This window comes from Bufo gargarizans, chromosome 2 (assembly GCF_014858855.1).
Source record: "Bufo gargarizans isolate SCDJY-AF-19 chromosome 2, ASM1485885v1, whole genome shotgun sequence".
NCBI lineage: Eukaryota > Metazoa > Chordata > Amphibia > Anura > Bufonidae > Bufo > Bufo gargarizans.
In genome coordinates, this window is record NC_058081.1 from 612,062,452 (window position 1) to 612,082,531 (window position 20,080).

The window sequence follows — 20,080 nt, forward strand, 5'->3', positions numbered from 1 at the left end:
CCTGTAAGTATCAAAATCATATTTTAAATGCCGTAATAAAGAGTGGGTAACATTGCATTGGCTGGTTAGAGGCATCATTAAAACAGTTACTGTATTATTATTACTCTGTTTCATGTTTTATGCAATTTGGACCATAAAGGTCTTGGACCTTCCATGTATACTTTGTATTTGACAACACAAGTGTATGAATTTGTTGAATTTCCATTTCTGTTAATAAAGACAGTTTAAAAAAAAATAGGAAAATATGGCAAAAAAGTGAAATTTCGAAATTTCATCTCCATTTTCCTTTAATTCTTGTGGAACACCTAAAGGGTTAACAAAATTTGTAAAATCAGTTTTGAGTAACTTGAGGGGTGTAGTTTCTACAATAGGGTCATTTATGGGGGGTTTCCACTATGTAAGCCTCACAAAGTGACTTCAGACCTGAACTGGTCCTTAAAAAGTGGAAATTTTCAGAAATTTTAAGAATTTGTTTCTAGAGTTTTAAGCCTTCTAACGTCCTAAAAAAAATGACATTTAGAAAATGATGCCAACATAAAGTAGACATGTGGGGAAAGTTAACTACCATATTTTTCGCCCTATAAGACGCACCGGCCCGTAAGAGGCACCATAGGTGTGCTTTTGGTGGATTTTGAACTAATTGTGGTCTGTGGATGGCGAACTGTTATGGGGGATCTGTGGGTGACGCACTGTTATGGGGGATCTGTAAGGCTCCTTTGTGACCGCCGTAAAAAGACGTATGGGTGAGTCACTACGTCATGTGCCCACGCCGCCTGCTTCATTCATAAAGTGGGCGGCGCAGGCGCGTGACGTAGTGAGTGACGCGCCGCCCGCCCGTCCTCGCGGCCTGCCTCCTCCCTCCTCTCTGCTACCTACCGAGCGCTTGTAGTTGTAAGTAGCACTGATTATGCGATTACCGGTATATACACAATTAACTATTACAGAATACAGATACGATTATACAGTGAGCGGGGCCCGTGTAGTAGAATACAGTCACTGCACGAGCCAGCATTTTCACGCATCGGCACCCCTTGATCGCATTCGCGGAGAGACAGGGGGTCTGCTCCCTCTGTCAGTCCTTTACATGCGGTGGGCGCCATTGCCCATGGCATGTAAAGCGCTAAACAGCCCAGGTCGTCACTCCTGCCGGTCCAGGCTGTTAGAACAGGAATACGGCTATCATGTGAAAGCCGAATCCCCTCTCCCCAATGCATAAGGGGGGGGGGGGGGGGGGCTGTGACCGCTTAAACCAGGTCGTCCTGAAAAAGTGGCGGCCCAGCTTAAGGCTCCTTGGTGGTGACCGCCGTAAAAAGACGTATGGGTGGTTACTAAGGGGTTAAATTGGTATTCCACTCAGGACAGTGTCTTTTTATTCCCTATTGGGAACTTTAACATACAGAGTGGGGGAAATGTACTAATCATATTGTGCCAGAATTATGGTGTAAAATGTGGCAACAATAATGGCGTTTTGATTTGCGCCAGATATGTCAACGATATTCTCCTTGTTTTTTGCCCAAAAGAATGAAACCTGCTTGAAAAGTGTTTTTCAAAGTGGGTGGGACTACCAAATTGGCGTATATTGCGCCTCATTTATCAACTTGTATTCGGGTTAAAAGGTGCAAAATGTGGCAGTAGATTAAGCTTGCTCCACGGCAGGTCAGATGTAGCTTTTATTTAAAAAATAATACCCCCTGTAATTTTAGCGATTAAATGTCGCATATCAACCTTAAAGGGATTCTGTCACCTCCCCTAACCCAAAAAACGATTTTAAAGCAGCCATGAAGCACAGCTTACCTTGATTAGGCTGTGCTCTTTGATCTTGTAATCCGTCCAGCAGTTTCTTCAAAAAACGACTTTTATTGATATGTAAATGTGTCCTGAAGGTGCCCCGAGGGGCGTTTTGTTCATCTTAGAGAGCCCAGTACCGCCCCTCTTACAGTGCCCAGCCCGCCTTCCTTGTACTGTCTATCCGCCCCCAGCCTGCCACAGCCTCTCCTCCCCCTCCCTCACGCCGAACGAACTTTCGCACAGGCGCAGTACCCACTGAGGGCTGCGCCTGTGCGATCAGCAGGAGACTGAGGGCAGGAGCTTCATCCTCGTCACTGGGCATGCGCCGAGCCCAGTGACGTCCGATGCTCGCTCTTCCCTGCTGACTGAGGGAAGAGCGAGCATCGGACGTCACTAGGCTCGGCGCATGCCCAGTGACGAGGATGAAGCTCCTGCCCTCAGTCTCCTGCTGATCGCACAGGCGCAGCCCTCAGTGGGTACTGTGCCTGTGCGAGAGTTCGTTCGGCGAGAGGGAGGAGAGGCTGTGGCAGGCTGGGGGCGGATAGACAGTGCAAGGAAGGCGGGCTGGGCACTGTAAGAGGGGCGGTACTGGGCTCTCTAAGATGAACAAAACGCCCCTCTGGGAACCTTCAGGACACATTTGCATATCAATAAAAGTTGTTTTTTGAAGAAACTGCTGGACGGATTACAAGATCAAAGAGCACAGCCTAATCCAGGTAAGCTGTGCTTCATGGCTGCTTTAAAATCGTTTTTTGGGTTAGGGGAGGTGACAGAATCCCTTTAAAGAAGTTGTATGTTCAAAATCAGTTGAGCACAGATGCATTGTCGCAAAAACAATTTAAATGTTGCATTTTAACATTTAGCCTGCAATTACTAAATATCCTGTAATGCTATTTCTGTTTCAGGTTTGTACAGCAGCAGTCTCTCCTGGTGCCATATATGCTCTGTAGGAACTTGCCATATGGCTTCATCCAAGAACTTGTAAGGACGACATACCAGGACGAGGAGGTGTTCAAACAGGTAAAATAAGTGATGAGTACTTTATCCCTCAGTTCTGTAGATCAGTCTGGTGAAACCCTAGAAACAAAGATGCCATAAATCTTCTTCCTTTTTTTTTTTTCTTGTGTGCGTAGATCTTCATTCCTGTTCTGCAAGGATTGGCTCTGGCAGCTAAAGATTGTTCTTTGGATAGTGACAACTTCAAATACCCACTGATGGTAAGGACTTTGCGCAAGCCCAGGTACATTCTTACCCAGGAATAATGGTGGCACAGATCACTTCACCATTACCGAACTGGAAAGACCATGTGCATTTACATGTCTCCAGCTCTCTCATCATTGTTTTCCATAGGACGCTTTGCCACCAGTGGGTGCACCATTTGCCTTGTAGCCGCTGTTACTAGGGGTGATGGACAGTGAATATTGGTAATTGTAGTTCTTGGCGTCCAGTGATGTGTTTACTTGTCCTCTCTGCAGGCTTTAGGTGAACTGTGTGAGATTAAGTTTGGAAAGACTCACCCTGTCTGCTGCTTGGTAAGTAATTACTGTAACGCTCATTTTAACCATTTTCGTTAGTATTTTAGTGAGTTTTGAAGCGTCTCAGATATGTAATAGCTGACTAAATTAAAAACAGTGGAACCTTTCATAGATTGTGAGCAGTGACTTCCATATTTAAGAATCACTATGAGTATAGATGAGATGAGATGCCTAAATACACCCCTTTGCATTTAAGATGGCCTCCCTGCCCCTTTGGTTACCCAAGCCTCTGAGCCCTGCAACTGGCCGAGAGCTGCAGCGCCTGTCTTATCTTGGTTCTTTCTTCAGCCTTTCTGTCTTTGCCGAGGATGATGTAAGTTTTTTTTGCTTTTCTGTGAGATTTACATTTTGCACCTTCACTGAAGTCCCTCAAATGTTTATTAACGTACGAATGATCAGGAGTACGTTACCCCCTCGATGTGGCAGATCACATACGATTTTCCACCTTCATTATATCATTGTGATGACTTTCTCTATCCCGCTACAGAATAAAGTTGTTGAGAAATACTTCTCTGGTCCTACGATTACTCTAGAAAACACCCGAGTCGTCAGCCAGTCTCTTCAGCATTACTTGGAGTCAGCACGGGTGAGTACTGTACGCTGTCAGAGTATTATGTTGATACTAGTACATCTCAACAGTGTGTGAAGTTTCTTTTTTTATGTTTGTAAAGTAATTATAGTATATATATTTTTTTTTTGTTTTTTTGGGGGGGGGGGGGGGGGGGGGGTTCTTCTCCTTCCTAGCATTTGAAGATGTTGAGACAGCCTCTTATTTCAGAGAAACTGGCCTGATATCAAGCCTATCATATGGGATGTTACTTCTGAAAGAGCACCGGTCACCTTTCCTGACCGGTCTGTCTTGGTAAATACTTGTCTTCCCATGAAAAAACTATTCTGGGCAGAGCATCTATTCTTAGGACTCTGCCTTGTGTCCCTACATATTCTGATGCTAGCAGCACTAATTGGACAGTATCGGGGAAAGAGATCCACCTTGTAATTCCCAGTTGTCAGCTATCCATACGTTTGGGTACAATGGAGAGTTATATGAAAAGATGCTTCAAAATCATTATGTGTGGAATGCAAGGATTTACTTAAACAGACCATATCAGGAAAGCAGGCAGGTCCTCTTAAAAGAGGACCTGTCACCACGAAATGCAGTGCAATCTGCAGGCAGCATATTATAGAGCAGATATATTGTTCTATGGGAAAAGCGAAACTTGTAATCTATACATTTAAAGGGGTTGTGCCATAAACTACTTTATTTTCATTAACTACTCTAGCTCCCATTCCTCCTTCTGTAGTGTTTTTTTTACATTGTTTGCAGTTTTCTCTTATCCCCCATGCTTCAATCGCACTTCCTGGTTTGCCATGTGTCTGCTGTCCCATCATGCCTTAGGGCAGTGAGATGTGTTCTGACATCAGCTGATCATGTGACACTACCCACACCCCTTGTTCCTACAAATACACGCCTCCAATGCAGGATGTAACCTATAGCAATTGCATTTCTAAACAGATTTGCCACAGGGCCCAGTGGTAAGCTACTAACTTTACAAAAAGGCAGTTTTGATAAATGGCAGTATTTGGGGGGAGAGTAATGTAACAGCGATATCATTTGGGCAGGTTACATTTATATCAGTAGCACAACCCCTTGTACTTGGGGGCCCTCCTACCAGTGACTGACAGCTATCTATGTATTCACATTTATACAGGGATTGCTATCAAGCACAGATAAAACATCCCCTTTGTACAACTGAACTCGGAAAGAGCAGAGATTTAAATGAATATATTACAAGTTTTGCTGAATCTTTTCCCCCAGAACTACATAACGACCTGCTCAGCTTCTCCTGCCCTATGACATGCTGCTACTGATTGCATTTCATGGTGACAAGTCCTCTAGAATGTAGTGTTCAGGTTGAACAATTTGACCACATGAGGGCGCCGTTTCTCTGTAAATTAAATTTTGAGACTTATTAGTATAATAGCAACATAGAAAGGACTGGCATTCGCACGAAGTAGCTTTTTAGATGCTTGATTTATTTGTCACATACCAGTAGTTACCCATTTAAATAAACCGCCCAAATACAAGGGAACTGATGTCAGTATGAAAACACCGCCCCCAAGTGAAAAAATGCATCAAAAAAATTCACATAAACAAAAAGGGGCACACCGACAACACATGTCGTAAAGATAAAGTCCATATGATGTATGTTAGAATTCACAATTGTACCATATTTCAATTCCGCTAAAAGAAAAACAAAATAGTGTTAGAGACTTAGTTCATAGGAAACCATACACGTTGTAATCACGGTTGAGGCCTCTTGGCTCAATTTTTTGTAACCAATGGATCCAGTAAGCCTCCCTTTTAAGTAGCAACTTATTTCTATCCACCCACCGGCGAGGTAATGGGACACCTTTGATGATTTGGAAACGTAATTGTGCTATAGTGTGTTTCTGCTGATGGAAATGATGTGGTATAGGCAGTAATAAATGACCTTTCTTTATGGTGGACTTGTGTTTGCTCAGCCTGTCTTTCATTCTCATAGAGGTTTCACCTACGTACAATAAACCGCAGGGACATTTGAGTATATATGTATGTCTTGAGGAAGGCTCTTGTGAGCCGAAACGTCGCAAGACTTGCCATATTATGGGTGAATAAACTACTGCTGATTTGATCACTATTTTGGAGTGCAGTCCTACTTCTTCGTTTCCTATACCATTGGGGATTGCCGCTACCCTGCACAGGACCGTGCACCCACGTTCTGGTTGGTGCTCCCACTGGACTTATATATATATATATATATATATATATATTTATGACTACATATTGGCTGTCACATGTGAACATGCCCCGTACTGGTATACTTTCATCTGAATGTGGCTGGGTAAAACATGTGCCTATCACACTCGAGCAATTTACACAGTTTAAACATGGAAATGTTCCTTGTTTGGGAGAGGAAAGTACACTCGGCCTCAATTCAATCTTATTACTACCAATGTCAGCCCTGACAATTCTGTCCTTAATATTATCAGCTCTTTTCTAACACATCATAGGTGGCTGTTGGAATTCCACTATTTGTGGATATGATCTAGAAAGAAAATGCCAGTGTTTATTGACCGCTGCTCCTATCTTTTGAGTCCAAGGATGGTATTTAACTACTAATGGGATACGCGGTTCTTTTAGTGATCTATTTTCCTGTTCAGTCTCAACATATAATAGGTCACATTAATATTTCATATCTTATTTTTTTTCCTGTTTCTAGCAAGAGTTGTTCAAGATTTTACACAGCGTGTTGCTGAATGGCGAGACCCGAGAATCTGCTCTGAATTACATGGCTGCTATAGTTAATCGCAATATGAAAAAGGCTCAGATGCAGGTACAGTTCTTTCCACGATGTCCTTCCTTATAGGACAAGGCAGTGTTCTTAGCTCTGATTTTTTTATTTATTTTTTTGTACAACACAGACAGATGACAGGCTGGTGTCTACTGATGGATTCATGCTGAATTTCCTGTGGGTGCTACAGCAGCTCAGCACCAAGATTAAGCTGGAGACTGTGGACCCTATGTATATTTTCCATTCAAAATGTCGTATATCACTGCCCAGTGATGAGACCCGTATCAAAGCCTCAATGGAGGAAGTTACCAGCTGGATGACAGAACTAAGTAGGTGTCATATCCTATTAGGTTGCCGTTCTTATATTTCCTATCATAATGGAACCATAGATATTTGTAGATTAATGAATGAAACAGTTTAACACTCTAAAGATGGCTACAACAGTTAATTATCAGAGGAGAGTGGATTGCATATGTACTCTGAAGTATTATTTTTATTTTTTTTTTAAATCAACTTTTGTAGGTCAAGATGCTTCTTCATTTTCGGAGCCCAAGTTTCCTACAGAGTGCTTCTTTCTGACCTTGCACGCTCATCATCTCGCCATCCTGCCTAGCTGCCGCCGTTATATACGTCGATTAAGGGCCATCCGGGAACTGAACAGGTAAGCAGTTCTACTGTGTAGATGTATATGTGTTTTTTTGTCATTTGAACAGGGTTTTACCCTTTTAAAAATAAAGAAGATAAAGATAAATCATCCACTCTGAGCCATTGCATCCTAATTATTTAAATGCAGCTGACACTTTACTACATTTGATCTGACTAGCCTCTGAAGTAGGATTATCTTCATTACCTCCACCTCAGAGTGGATTGTACAGTTTTTAAACAGTTTGCGTTATGGGCTGTGACATCTATTGGTACATGCTTGAAGCGCACCCGTAGGTCCCCATTCACACAGTGGACCCAAGAAGAGTGTCTGTCTTTTTCTCACCTTTTGTAGAAATGGTATAGATTAGTACACTCTCTCAGTCTGCTGCACTATTGCGTACAGAGGAATGCAGGGAAAAATGTATATCCCACAGTATAGTATTTTTATTTCTCGCCCATTTTCCTTGGGGGACACAGACCTTGGGTATAGCTCAGCTCCCTAGGAGGCGTGACACTAAGTAAAACTGTTAAGCCCCTCCTCCATCAGCTATACCCTCAGCCTGGAGATAGAGGCTACCAGTTTTAGCTTAGTGTCCAAGGAGGCAAGACACTCCCTGCTACTGCAGGGCTGTTTTCTCCTTGTTATTTTTACTTTTTCTTCTAATTTTGTTATTTTATTTTTTCCTAGGGATACCAGAGACGCATTTGACCTCTCTGCTCTCCCGGGGTTGAGCTGCGCCAGTGCCAACTTATCTGCACTGCTGCCTCCCCCACAGAAGCAATAGGAGGATCTGGGCAGCAATGGCTCCCCTACATCCCGCCAGCTAGGGGGTCGCCCGCACGCCAAGCCCCTCTTCCAGCTTCCTGCCACTGCGGTGCCAGTGGCTGAAGGGGCGACCCTGCTGGAAAGGACTGAGGGTGAAGACGTCGCACGGTGAGATGGCTATTCCAGCCCATACCCCGTCCCTATCTGCAGCATCTACCCCTCTGGGTAAGGGGGGCACCCGTGGTCGCTCATTCTGAGCGCTCATCTGCAGGACAATGCAGCACAGCAGCATCCTCAGCACCCCCACGCTTTTCCCCCCCACGCTGCTATCTTTCTCCCCCCCCCCCCCTCCCCCTCATCGGGGCTGACTCCATTTTTCTCTTCTCTCTCTCCCCCTTCCCGCCGAGAACGGGGGGCGGGGCTTAGCGGTCCCGGCAGGGGGCGGGGCTTCCGCGCGTCATTTTGGGGGCGGAGCTACGTTCTCCTTCACAGGAGACATTTCAAGCGCTGGAGGGGGCGGAGCTTGTTCCCCGCGCTTTCTGCTGAGGTTTCCCGCGCTTCCTCACTCCTGACAGGAAGCTGGGACACGGTGGGGGACTCTAACCTCCTGTGTACATCGCTCGGCTTCTGTGGGCGCTCTCTGCTGCTCACTGCTGTTCACTGCTTCTCTGCTGCTGCTGATCTGGGCCATCTCCTGACGTTCTTCTGAGGCACTGGTAGGACAGTTAACCCTCTCCTAACCCTCCTGGTCATAGCTGCTATAACCCTTTGTGGTCTCTATATTAGAGTACAACCACACTTCAGCATGTCAGATCCCACAGGTGCCCCCAAACCCTGGTACCATGCCTGTACCGCCTGTAAGGAACTTTTTCCGCGTGGGCAATCTGAGCCGCATTGCCTTGCATGTCAGGCCCCGGTGCAGGGCCCGCTTCCCGCTGCGCCCCCCGGTGCCTCTGAACCCCCTGACTGGGCTAGGTCTCTGTCTCAGGCGGTGGAAAGCCTTACACACGTAGTGGGCCGTCTCGTGGATAGACCGCCTCTCCCGCAGGCTGCCACAATCCCTGTCGCACCCGCTGGGACTACCGTTTCTGCCGCCCCCACTGGTTCCCTGCCTCCCAGCGAATCTTCCAGGGCCCGGCATACTCAGAAACGTTCAAGGGTTGAGCGCACATCTTCTCCAGATGCTTCGCTCTCTCCGCCATGCGTGCGAGCTCAGTCAAGTCTATCCTCTCAAAGGGATACGCTTTCTGAGGGAGAACTGGCGGATTCGGACGTGGACATGGACTCAGAGCTTCCGTCCAAATTGGCGTCCGCGGTGGGGCATCTTGTCACTAGCATCCGTGATACCTTTCAGCTACACGATGACCCCCCCAGCTCTGAACAGGCCGGCGTGTCCTTTCTCCGCCCCAAACAGGCCTCCAAGGTTTTTCCCATACACGCTGATTTTTCTTCTGTGGTATCCAAGGCTTGGACTCGGCCTAACGTCCGCTTTATTACACCCAAAAAGCTGGACATTTGTTATCCCTTTCCAGCGGATTCTGTGACCACGTGGACATCCCCGCCTAAGGTTGATCCTCCCGTGGCTCGCCTGTCCAAAAGCACTACTATTCCTGTACAGGACGGATCTTCCCTCCAGTCTGTTGAGGACCGTCGTACGGAATCCCTCTCCAAGGCCATATTTACTGCCTCTGGTTCGGCCCTTAGACCGGTCTTTGCCTCCGCCTGGGTTGGCAAAGCGGTCTCTGAATGGGGTTTGCAACTGGAACGGGAGTTAGGGTCGGACGTCCCTGTTCAGGACCTCCGTTCCTTAGCCCAACTAATTGTTCAGGCCGGAAAATTCGTCTGTGAGGCCTCCCTTGATGCGGGTGCCCTCATTGCCCGTTCCTCTGCCCTGGCAGTTTCTGTCAGGAGGGAACTCTGGCTGAAGGTTTGGGCGGCGGACGCCGCTTCCAAACGCTCTTTGGCCGGCCTACCATTCACGGGTTCCCGCCTGTTCGGAACCCGTCTGGACGAACTTATATCAGAGGCCACGGGTGGGAAGAGTACTCACCTCCCCCAGTCCAGGCCAATGGGCGCCCCCCGTGGTCGCGCTGGTTCGTCCCGTTTTCGGTCCTTTCGCAAGCCTACCGGGTCTAGACCCGCGGCCAGTTCTTCTTCCTCTGGCCCAGCCCAGGATAGACGCAAGAAGCCGTTTTTTCGGACGCAACCTACCTGGCGCAAGTCCCAGCCTGCACGGGCTCCCACAGGCCAGCAGCCCTCTGCCTGAAGGTGCGCCCCCACCCACCCGGGTGGGGGGCCGCCTTCTCCTATTCAGGAACGTATGGCGGGCCCACATCTCAGACGCATGGGCGCTCGAGATTGTATCTTGCGGATACAAAATCGAATTTGCGTCCATTCCGCCAGACCGTTTCTTCCGATCCCGTCCTCCGCGAGATCCCGTACGAGTGGCCGCCTTCTTCGCGGCCATTCACTCTCTAATGGACAAGGGTGTCGTCGCCCCCGTGCCTCCGACGGACAGGTTCAGGGGGTTCTACTCGAACCTCTTTGTGGTTCCCAAGAAGGAAGGCTCAGTGCGTCCGATCTTGGACCTAAAACGCCTGAACCGTTTTCTCCGACTGCAGAGATTCCGGATGGAGTCTCTCAGGTCCGCAGTGGCCTCCCTGGAAAGAGGGGATTTCATGGCCTCAATCGACATTCAGGATGCATACCTCCACGTTCCGGTTGCTCCATGTCATCACCGCTTCCTGCGCTTTGCGGTGGGGGACGATCACTTCCAATTCGTCGCCCTTCCCTTTGGTCTGGCGACTGCTCCTCGAGTGTTCACCAAGGTCCTGGCCCCTGTCTTGGCCCTTCTACGTTCAAGAAGTGTTTTTCTTCTCCCATACTTGGACGACATCCTGGTCAAGGCACCCTCCTTCTCTCAGACATCCCGCAGTGTGGAACTCACTCTGGAGACCCTGACGCGGTTCGGTTGGATTATCAACCACCCCAAATCTTCCCTTACCCCCTCCAGACGGCTGATCTTCCTGGGGATGCTCCTGGATACAGAGTTGGCGGAGGTCCGCCTTCCGTCGGACAAGCGTCTGGCCCTTCGCGGGTCGGTTCGCAGTCTCCTCCGTCATCACCGCCCTTCCCTCAGATCCAGCATGCGGTTGTTGGGAAAGATGGTTGCCTGTTTCGAAGCGGTGCCGTTCGCACAATTCCGATCCCGCACCTTTCAGAGGGCAATTCTGTCGGCCTGGGACAAATCACTGAGGAGTCTGGACAGGACCTTTCTTCTGCCTCCCCTGGCTCGAGCTTCCCTCGGCTGGTGGTTGCATATCCCTCTAAGGGGGAAGTCCTTCCTTCCACTGAACTGGCTGGTGATTACCACAGATGCCAGCTTACGGGGGTGGGGGGGGGTTTTCCCTCCCCGGTCCGTCCAGGGCGTTTGGTCTCTATCGGAGTCCAGACTTCCAATCAATATTCTGGAACTGAGGGCGATTCTTCTGTCCCTCAGACACTGGACCCATCTGCTGAGGGCCACCCTGTTCGGATCCAATCGGACAATGCCACGGCTGTGGCATACATAAACCATCAGGGAGGCACTCGCAGCGATGCAAGAGGTGACCCTCATTCTCCTCTGGGCGGAGACGCACGTGCCGGCCTTATCTGCGATTTACATCCCGGGGGTGGACAACTGGGCGGCGGATTTCCTCAGCCGGTCCACCATCGACCCGGGAGAATGGTCCCTGCACCCAGAGGTGTTCGAAGCCCTTTGTCTTCGCTGGGGTCGCCCCGACGTGGACCTCATGGCCTCCAAATTCAACCACAAGGTCCCCCTATACCTGGCCAGGGCACGGGACCCGAAGGCATACGGCGCCGACGCGCTCGTCCTTCCGTGGCGCGAATTCTCCCTTCTGTACGTCTTTCCTCCTTTTCCCCTCCTGCCACGGGTTCTTCGGAGGATCGCGGCAGAGGGCGTCCCCGCGATTCTAATCGCCCCGGATTGGCCCCGCCGGTCTTGGTACGCCGACCTAATGTTGCTGTTGGCAGACGCACCGTGGCCACTGCCCTCCAGGGAAGACCTTCTCTCTCAGGGACCGATCTTCCACGAGCATTTAGGCTCGCTACGTTTGACGGCGTGGCTATTGAGACCGCCGTCTTAACGCGACGGGGTTTCTCCGCGGACGTAGTCCGCACCATGATCCGGGCTCGTAAGCCCGTATCCTCTAGGATCTACTATCGGGTTTGGAGGTCCTATCTGGGGTTCTGTGAGTCCCGGAGCATCCCACCTCTCCGGTTTTCTCTTCCCACAATCCTGTCCTTCCTCCAGTCGGGTCTGGACCTGGGGCTGTGCCTCAGTTCTCTGAAGGGTCAGATTTCGGCGCTGTCTATTCTTCTCCAGCGTCCCCTGGCCCCTCTAGGGCCAATTAAGACCTTTTTACAAGGGGTGGCTCACTCTGTTCCGCCGTACCGCCCTCCAGTTCCTTCCTGGGACCTGAATGTGGTGCTCTCGGCGCTCCAATCATCCCCCTTCGAGCCTTTACGGGAGGTCTCCCTTCGCCTTCTGTCCTGCAAGGTCATCTTTCTTGTGGCCGTCACGTCTCTCCGACGGGTGTCGGAGTTAGCGGCTCTTTCTTGCTCCGAACCTTTCCTGATCTTCCACCAGGATAAGGTTGTGCTTCGGCCTGTCCCGACTTTCCTGCCAAAGGTGGTCTCCGCCTTTCACATCAATGAGGACATCGTCCTTCCGTCGCTCTGTCCCTCTCCTTCCCACCCCAGAGAACGGGAACTGCACCGTCTGGATGTGGTCAGGGCGTTGAGGATTTACTTGGAGGTCACCGGGTCCTTTCGGCGCACGGACTCCCTGTTTGTGGTTCCGGAGGGTTCGCGCAAAGGGTTGGCGGTCTCCAAGGTGGCTATTGCCCGTTTCATTAAACTGGCGGTGTCTGAGGCTTATCGAGCCAAGGGCAGACCTCCGCCTTTTGGCGTCACTGCTCATTCCACCAGAGCAGTCGGAGCTTCCTGGGCGCAGAGGCATCGGGCCTCGGCTGAACAGTTGTGCAAAGCAGCCACTTGGTCCTCTCTGCACACTTTCACAAAGTTCTATAGGGTGCATACGCATGCATCAGCGGATGCTGCGTTGGGCCGCCTGGTTTTGCAGGCAGCGGTTTCCTGATGCTCTGGTGGTGTTCCGCCTTGGGTTTGTGGTCCCTCCCTTCTTGGACTGCTCTTGAACGTCCCAAGGTCTGTGTCCCCCAAGGAAAATGGGCGAGAAAAGGAGATTTTTGTATAACTTACCAGTTAAATCTCTTTCTCGCTCTTCCTTGGGGGACACAGCACCCACCCTTCTGTGTTTGGTTACAGGGTTATGGTCTGGCGCCCCGTTGGGTTGCTGGCTGGTTGTTTCCGTTATTGGTTGTTATCCTTTCACTACTTGGACACGCAACTGGTAGCCTCTATCTCCAGGCTGAGGGTATAGCTGATGGAGGAGGGGCTTAACAGTTTTACTTAGTGTCACGCCTCCTAGGGAGCTGAGCTATACCCAAGGTCTGTGTCCCCCAAGGAAGAGCGAGAAAGAGATTTAACTGGTAAGTTATACAAAAATCTCCTTTTTTCAAACATGGGAGCCTATGGGCGGTAAATGGTCTTGTATGGAAATACAAGAGCATTACGCTGTAAACATGGAGTGACAGTACTCTTATATTGACAGCAGCAGAGTATTTTGGATGCAGTCTGGATTATGATGTATTGACATATTCATGGTTCATACATTTTCTGCAAACATCTTCTTATTCCTGCCTTTCTTTTTAACTAATGCTAGGACGGTGGAAGAGCTGAAGAACAATGAGAGTCAGTGGAAAGATTCACCGCTTGCTGCTAGACACAGAGAGATGCTGAAACGTTGCAAAACCCAGCTGAAGGTTCGTTCACTTCTTTGCAGAGTATTTTGTATTGCACAGAAAGCTCTGTTTGAGAGAATGGTGTTCATGGTTCACCTCTTTGCATTGGTGGTCTTATGTGAGTTGTTATAAGCATTTACCTTGCACATTATTATTGTGTGTCTGTATCAGCCGCAATTAATTCAGTGCACTGATAGCTAATAGATTCTTTCTTTTGTTCATACTGCAGAAACTGGTACGTTGTAAGGCCTGTGCCGACGCTGGTTTACTGGATGAAAACTTTCTCAGAAGATGCCTCAGTTTCTATGGAATGGTTATACAGCTTTTGTTACATATGGTGGATCCTGCTTACCCAAGGTCAGTTTCACATTGGAAGCAGCGACTGGTGGGAATTGCATCCATTGTTGCATCATGATGTTTAGATTTCTGAACATTTAATCTTGCATTGCATGTTCTTAACTTAATTCTGTCTCTTATTTTTCTCTCTTTCAGTATAACGCTGCCTTTAAGCCCAGACATTCCCAAGATATTTGCTGCACTGCCTGAGTTTTATGTAGAAGATGTAGCCGAATTTTTATTTTTTATTGTGCAGTAAGTCAACAATTTGCCAATGGTTCCCTTTGGATACTGTTTGTGTACTAGTTCTATGAATGCCTGTTGTCTATACATGTGGTTCTTGTTACTTTTTTTTTTTTTTTTTTTTTTAACATCATGCTGGTGGCTTTGCTCATTTCTTGGGTTTTCTCCAGATATGCTCCTCAGGTTCTTTTTGAGTCCTCTACACAGGATGTTGCAACGTTCCTGGTGGTGCTGCTATGCAACCAGAATTATATCAGAAACCCGTACCTTGTGGCCAAGCTGGTGGAGGTTATGTTTGTAACTAATCCAGCTATCCAGCATCGGACTCAGAAATTTTTCGAGATGATCGAAGGTCACCCTTTGTCAACCAAACTCCTTGTGCCCTCCCTCATGAAGTTTTACACAGGTAAGTGACAGTGTAGCACATCTAGACTTCAACCGGTGTGTAGTCCCCAGTTGTTTCCACTTGTTTTGGGATTGCACCCAGTTATGAACTGTTTCAGTGCAATAAGACAGTGGGGTACAGTGAACTGAATAGATGGCTCTATGTGCTAACATTGTATCCTGTTGATTTGCACAGGCATTATTCTTTTATAGACATCCCCATTGAACAGCAGAGCAAAGTATAGGTTAAGAGTTGATGATGTGAGCGCATGTCCTATGACACCGTATGACAAAGACTTTAATAAGTAAAAAGCTTTTTAAATCTAACAGAGAACATGATGAATAAAGGACCTCCAAGCTGTTCCCCCAGTAGCTAATGGGCAGGAATGTGAGAAATGCATGTGCCTTGCAAGCTATGACCTTGTGTTTATTCAGACAGTTCTTTCATGTCTTTTGCAAGAGTGATTCCTTAAATTAGTTCTGCTAAGCTGACTTGCAAAATCAGATTTTCTCTGGTTCTCTCACGACCTCCAGCTCATCTGCAGCTCCAGGGAACTGGCATGTTTTTCCGAAGCGACGCTGTGTTTCATGAACTGCACACTCTTTGGCTTGTTCCTCAGTCGAGTGAAAGTCTCTGCTTCTCTCTGTAGATGTCGAACACACCGGCGCTACCAGCGAGTTTTACGATAAGTTCACCATACGCTACCACATAAGCACCATCTTTAAAAGCCTCTGGCAAAATCCAGCTCATCATGGCACTTTTATGGAAGAATTCAAGTGAGTGGCTCAGTACATAAACCACAAACATTGGCTTAAATTGTATGAGTTGTCTTTTTATGGAAAATAACCAAACAGCCCACGATAAAGTGATTCCACTTGCTGAGAGCAGAAGACGCTCTTACAGAGAAGTTGCTCATTGGCCAGGACACACTGCTGGAGAAGAATTGATTAGCATGAGGCACGCTGAATCACTGAGCTTGTTATGGATACTCTTTGTTAAAGGGGGTCAAGACAGAAGACTCTGTGCAGTGTCATCCATTGATTTTTAGTTCAGCTGTAGTCTTTACTGAGCATAAGCATTGACTACCGATGACCAGCCTGTGGTAAGTGGGCACAAGATGCTTTTTTAAATGGAGCTACCCCTTTAAGTCAGTATCTCGTGCCACTTTTTTTTTTCCCTTTCCACTGTATTTGTACTAGATATACACGTTTTATGTATCTTATTAACCCCTCAATGAGTGCATCCAACCCTGTCCATTTAACTCTTTCATTTCTATGGTAAACAGACCATGGCATGTTCAAAGGGGACTCCGTCCTTTGATCGGGTGACTACTACTCCTGTACAATCAGCTTTGGGGACCTAGAAAGGATCATTAACCCTGCTTTTAAGGCACACTAAGTGGTACTCTAACAGCAGTCTGTGTCATAGTGGCACAGAGCATAATGTACTAGCATACAAGAGTATGCTCCTATCCAGTCCTATCCATGGGTTGGGCCTGGCAATTCTGCAAACAACTGATGGTACAGGTGAGGTGCTGTTTTTTTTTTTTTTGGGGGGGGGCGGGGGAAATGCTGTTTTTTTGTAACTCTGTAGGACCCCTTTAACATCCCAATAAATTTTTCAAGATGCTTAAAGAGGTTTTTCTAGACTTTAATACTGATGACACAGGACCCCCACCGATCAACTGTTTGAGAAGGCACTAGCACTCTTGAGAGCGCCACAGCTTTCTCTAAGCTTTTCCTAGGCCAGTGACGACACATTCATCGGTCACATGGCCTACGCAGAGCTTTGCCTCATAGAATTGAATGAGGCTGAGCTATGATACAAGCACAGGCGCTATGCAATGTACGGCTCTGTACTCCGTAAGCAGGGAGAAGGCCGCAGCCCTCACAGGAGTGCCGGTGCCTTCTCAATCAGCTGATCGGCAGGGGTCCTGGTTGTCACCCTCCCCCCACCGATTAGATACTGATGATCTATCCAAAGCATAGGTCATTGGTATTAAAGTCTTGGAAAACCATTTTAATCAGCCTTTATGACAATGCATATAGTTATGTGTTAGCAATAGGAAACTGTGGAGATTGGATGCAAAGTTTAGTGGCTGTCATTCACACAATTATCCTGGTGTTACTAGTAATAATGGAATTCCCTTTATTACTAGAAAAATTTAAAGGTGATAAACTTAACAAAACCGAGTGTTTGCACTGCTTTTATGGAAAATAAAATGTCTATGTATTTTTATATGCATGTATCTATAATATCTCCTTTTTCCTGTTGTGCCATGACCCATTTAGATGTGATGCTTTCGATTTACAGTTTCTGTTTTGCTCTTGTATTTGTAGCTCGGGGAAGCAGTTTGTACGCTACATAAACATGCTGATTAATGACACCACCTTCCTGCTGGATGAGAGCTTGGAGTCCCTGAAGCGAATCCATGAAATGCAAGAAGAGATGAGGAACAAGGAACACTGGGATCAGCTTCCTCGGGTTAGTCTTAGCATGCAATTCCCTAATATCATATGTAAGGTGGATCTGTCACGCGGCTATCAGAGCTGGGTGAGGCACATTTTAGTTATGGTAAGTAACCTCCATTTCTAGTTCAGGTATCATCTGCTCATGCTTCGTAGTGACCTGTCATTTCATTTTCATAAGTTGTTACAACTAATTATCATACAATTGCACAGGTTTGTAACCAGTATTTTCTTTTCAGGATCAGCAGCAAAGCCGTCAGTCCCAGCTGACTCAAGACGAACGTGTCTCCCGTTCCTATCTTGCTTTAGCCACTGAGACGGTTGACATGTTCCACATTCTTACCAAACAAGTGCAGAAACCTTTCTTGAGACCTGTGAGTGTTGTGCCTCTAGCCTTCTGTTCACGGTTTTCTTTATATTTACTGTTCATCCTTGCTGATTTATTTTCGGCTTCCTTCTCCTGCAGGAGCTTGGACCCCGGTTAGCTGCCATGCTAAATTTTAACTTGCAGCAGTTATGCGGACCGAAGTGTCGAGACCTGAAGGTAGAAAACCCAGAGAAGTACGGATTTGAACCAAAGAAACTTCTGGATCAGCTCACGGATATCTACCTGCATTTAGACTGTGCTCGATTTGCAAAGGCAATAGCAGATGACCAGGTCAGTGTACCGCCTAACTGAACTGTGGTGATCATACATATGAATTTTTACTTTGGCCATTAGGGATGTTGTTCTAGTAAAGGGCACTCAATAATGTATTTATATTTAACCTCCTGCCGTCATTTAACGTATACATATCAATGTAAGTGACTATAAACCAGGTCATAGAATTAAACGACAATGACCATTGTGCTCTTTCCCCAGAGATCCTACAGCAAAGATCTGTTTGAAGAGGTGATATCCAAAATGAAAAAGGCTGGAATTAAATCTACAATTGCAATTGAGAAGTTCAAGCTGTTGGCGGAGAAGGTGGAGGAGATTGTGGCACGGAATGCTCGGGCGGAAATCGATTATAGTGATGCTCCAGATGAGTTCAGAGGTATAATAATCCTCGGCCTTTCCTCTCTCTGTGTTTTCTGCTGTACCCTCTTATGAATAGTTGTGGCTGGCATGTAATAATAAATTTCTCGCCCATTTCCTTGGGGGACACAGGAGACCTTGGGTATAGCTCAGCTCCCTAGGAGGCGTGACACTAAGTGAAAACTGTTAAGCCCCTCCTCCAGCAGCTATACCCTCAGCCTGGAAAGAGAGACTGCCAGTTTTTTGCTTAGTGTCCAAGGAGGCAAGACACTCCCTGCTCTGCAGGGCTGGTTCTCCTTATCGTTTTTTATTTTTGATCTATTTTTGTTTTCCTCTTCAGGGACAACAGAGACGCCTGGACCGCTCTGTTTCTCCCGGGGTCGCGTGGCCTATCTTCTCGCACTCTGCTCTCTTCCCGCCGGTCTGCTGAGGACAAGGAACCTGCCAGCCACCGCTGCTGCCTCCTTTACCTCTGGGGACCTCCAGCCGTCCAGCGCTGACACCTGCCGCTTCTGCTGCTCATGGTGTCACCTTTTCTTTGCTGCCTGCTCCTGCTGCTCCGTCACTTTGAGGCTCTCCTGGTAGGACTGTTAACCCCTCCTAGCACCAGTGGCCCTAGCCTAGGTATAGGCCCTCTCTTCCTGGGTTATTTATACCTCTGGCATCACCAGCATGGGGCCCCTAAGCCCTGGTACCATGCCTGTACCGCCTGCAGAGAACAGTTTCCGCGTGGACAATCTGATCCACATTGCTCAGCATGCCAGGCCCTAATGCAGGGTCCACCACCCGCCGTGCCGCCCCCCGTTCCCTCTGCACCGCCTGACTGGGCTAGATCCCTGTCCCAGGCCGTGGAAAGTCTCACCCACATAGTAGGCCGCCTTGTAGACAAAACGCCTACCCCACAGGCTGCCACACCCCCTGTCGCACCCTCCGGGACTTCCGCTTCTGCCGCCCCCACTGGTTCCCTCGCTCTCAGTGAATCCTCCAGGGCCCGGCACTCTCAAAAGCGCTCCAGGACAGAGTGCGCATCCTCCTTAGATGCGTCTCTCTCCGCCACGTGTGCGGACTCAGTTGGGCCTCTCCTCCCCACAGGACACTCCCTCTAAGAGAGATCTGGCGGATTCAGATTAGGACATGGACTCAGCACTGCTGTCCAAACTAGCCTCTGCAGTGGGTCACCTCATCACTAACATTTGTGATACCTTTAAGATACACGATGACCCTCCCAACACTGGCCAGGGCGGCGTGTCTTTTTTCCGCTCCAAACAGGCATCCAAAGTTTTTTCCTCTCCACGCCGACTTCTCTTCAGTGGTCTCTAAAGCTTGGGCTCGCCCTGATGCCCGCTTTACCGCTCCCAAAAAGCTGGACATATGTTACCCATTTCCAGCTGATTGTGTTGCCACTTGGGCGTCCCTGCCTAAGGTCGACCCTCCTGTGGCCCGTCTGTCTAAGAGCACGGCCATTCCTGTAGCAGACGGCTCCTCGCTTCATTCCACCGAGGACTGTCTCTATGGAGTCCCTTTCCAAAGCCATTTTTGCTGCCTCGGGTTCAGCCCTCAGACCGGACTTTGCCTCCGCCTGGGTGGGGAAAGCGGTCTCCAAATGGGGCTCCCAGCTTGAACAGGAATTGGGGTCGGATGTCCCCATTCAGGATCTCCAATCCTTAGCTCAACTGATG

General features: G+C 48.1%; 1 protein-coding gene across 2 annotated transcripts in view; it reads left to right on the top strand.

Annotated features, from left to right (window-relative positions):
* The window catches only part of UBE4B (ubiquitination factor E4B), an 87,083-nt gene that overhangs the window by 51,627 nt on the left and 15,376 nt on the right, over positions 1-20,080 (top strand). For both annotated transcript variants that reach the window (XM_044282046.1, XM_044282047.1), the window contains 17 exons: positions 2,694-2,808; positions 2,922-3,005; positions 3,264-3,320; positions 3,520-3,636; positions 3,811-3,909; positions 6,584-6,697; positions 6,786-6,984; positions 7,178-7,316; positions 13,873-13,972; positions 14,181-14,308; positions 14,444-14,542; positions 14,701-14,936; positions 15,565-15,691; positions 17,255-17,399; positions 17,623-17,757; positions 17,850-18,041; positions 18,246-18,420. In XM_044282046.1, coding sequence (XP_044137981.1) covers positions 2,694-2,808; positions 2,922-3,005; positions 3,264-3,320; positions 3,520-3,636; positions 3,811-3,909; positions 6,584-6,697; positions 6,786-6,984; positions 7,178-7,316; positions 13,873-13,972; positions 14,181-14,308; positions 14,444-14,542; positions 14,701-14,936; positions 15,565-15,691; positions 17,255-17,399; positions 17,623-17,757; positions 17,850-18,041; positions 18,246-18,420 — 2,261 coding nt within the window. The remainder of the gene's footprint in view (positions 1-2,693; positions 2,809-2,921; positions 3,006-3,263; positions 3,321-3,519; positions 3,637-3,810; positions 3,910-6,583; positions 6,698-6,785; positions 6,985-7,177; positions 7,317-13,872; positions 13,973-14,180; positions 14,309-14,443; positions 14,543-14,700; positions 14,937-15,564; positions 15,692-17,254; positions 17,400-17,622; positions 17,758-17,849; positions 18,042-18,245; positions 18,421-20,080) is intronic.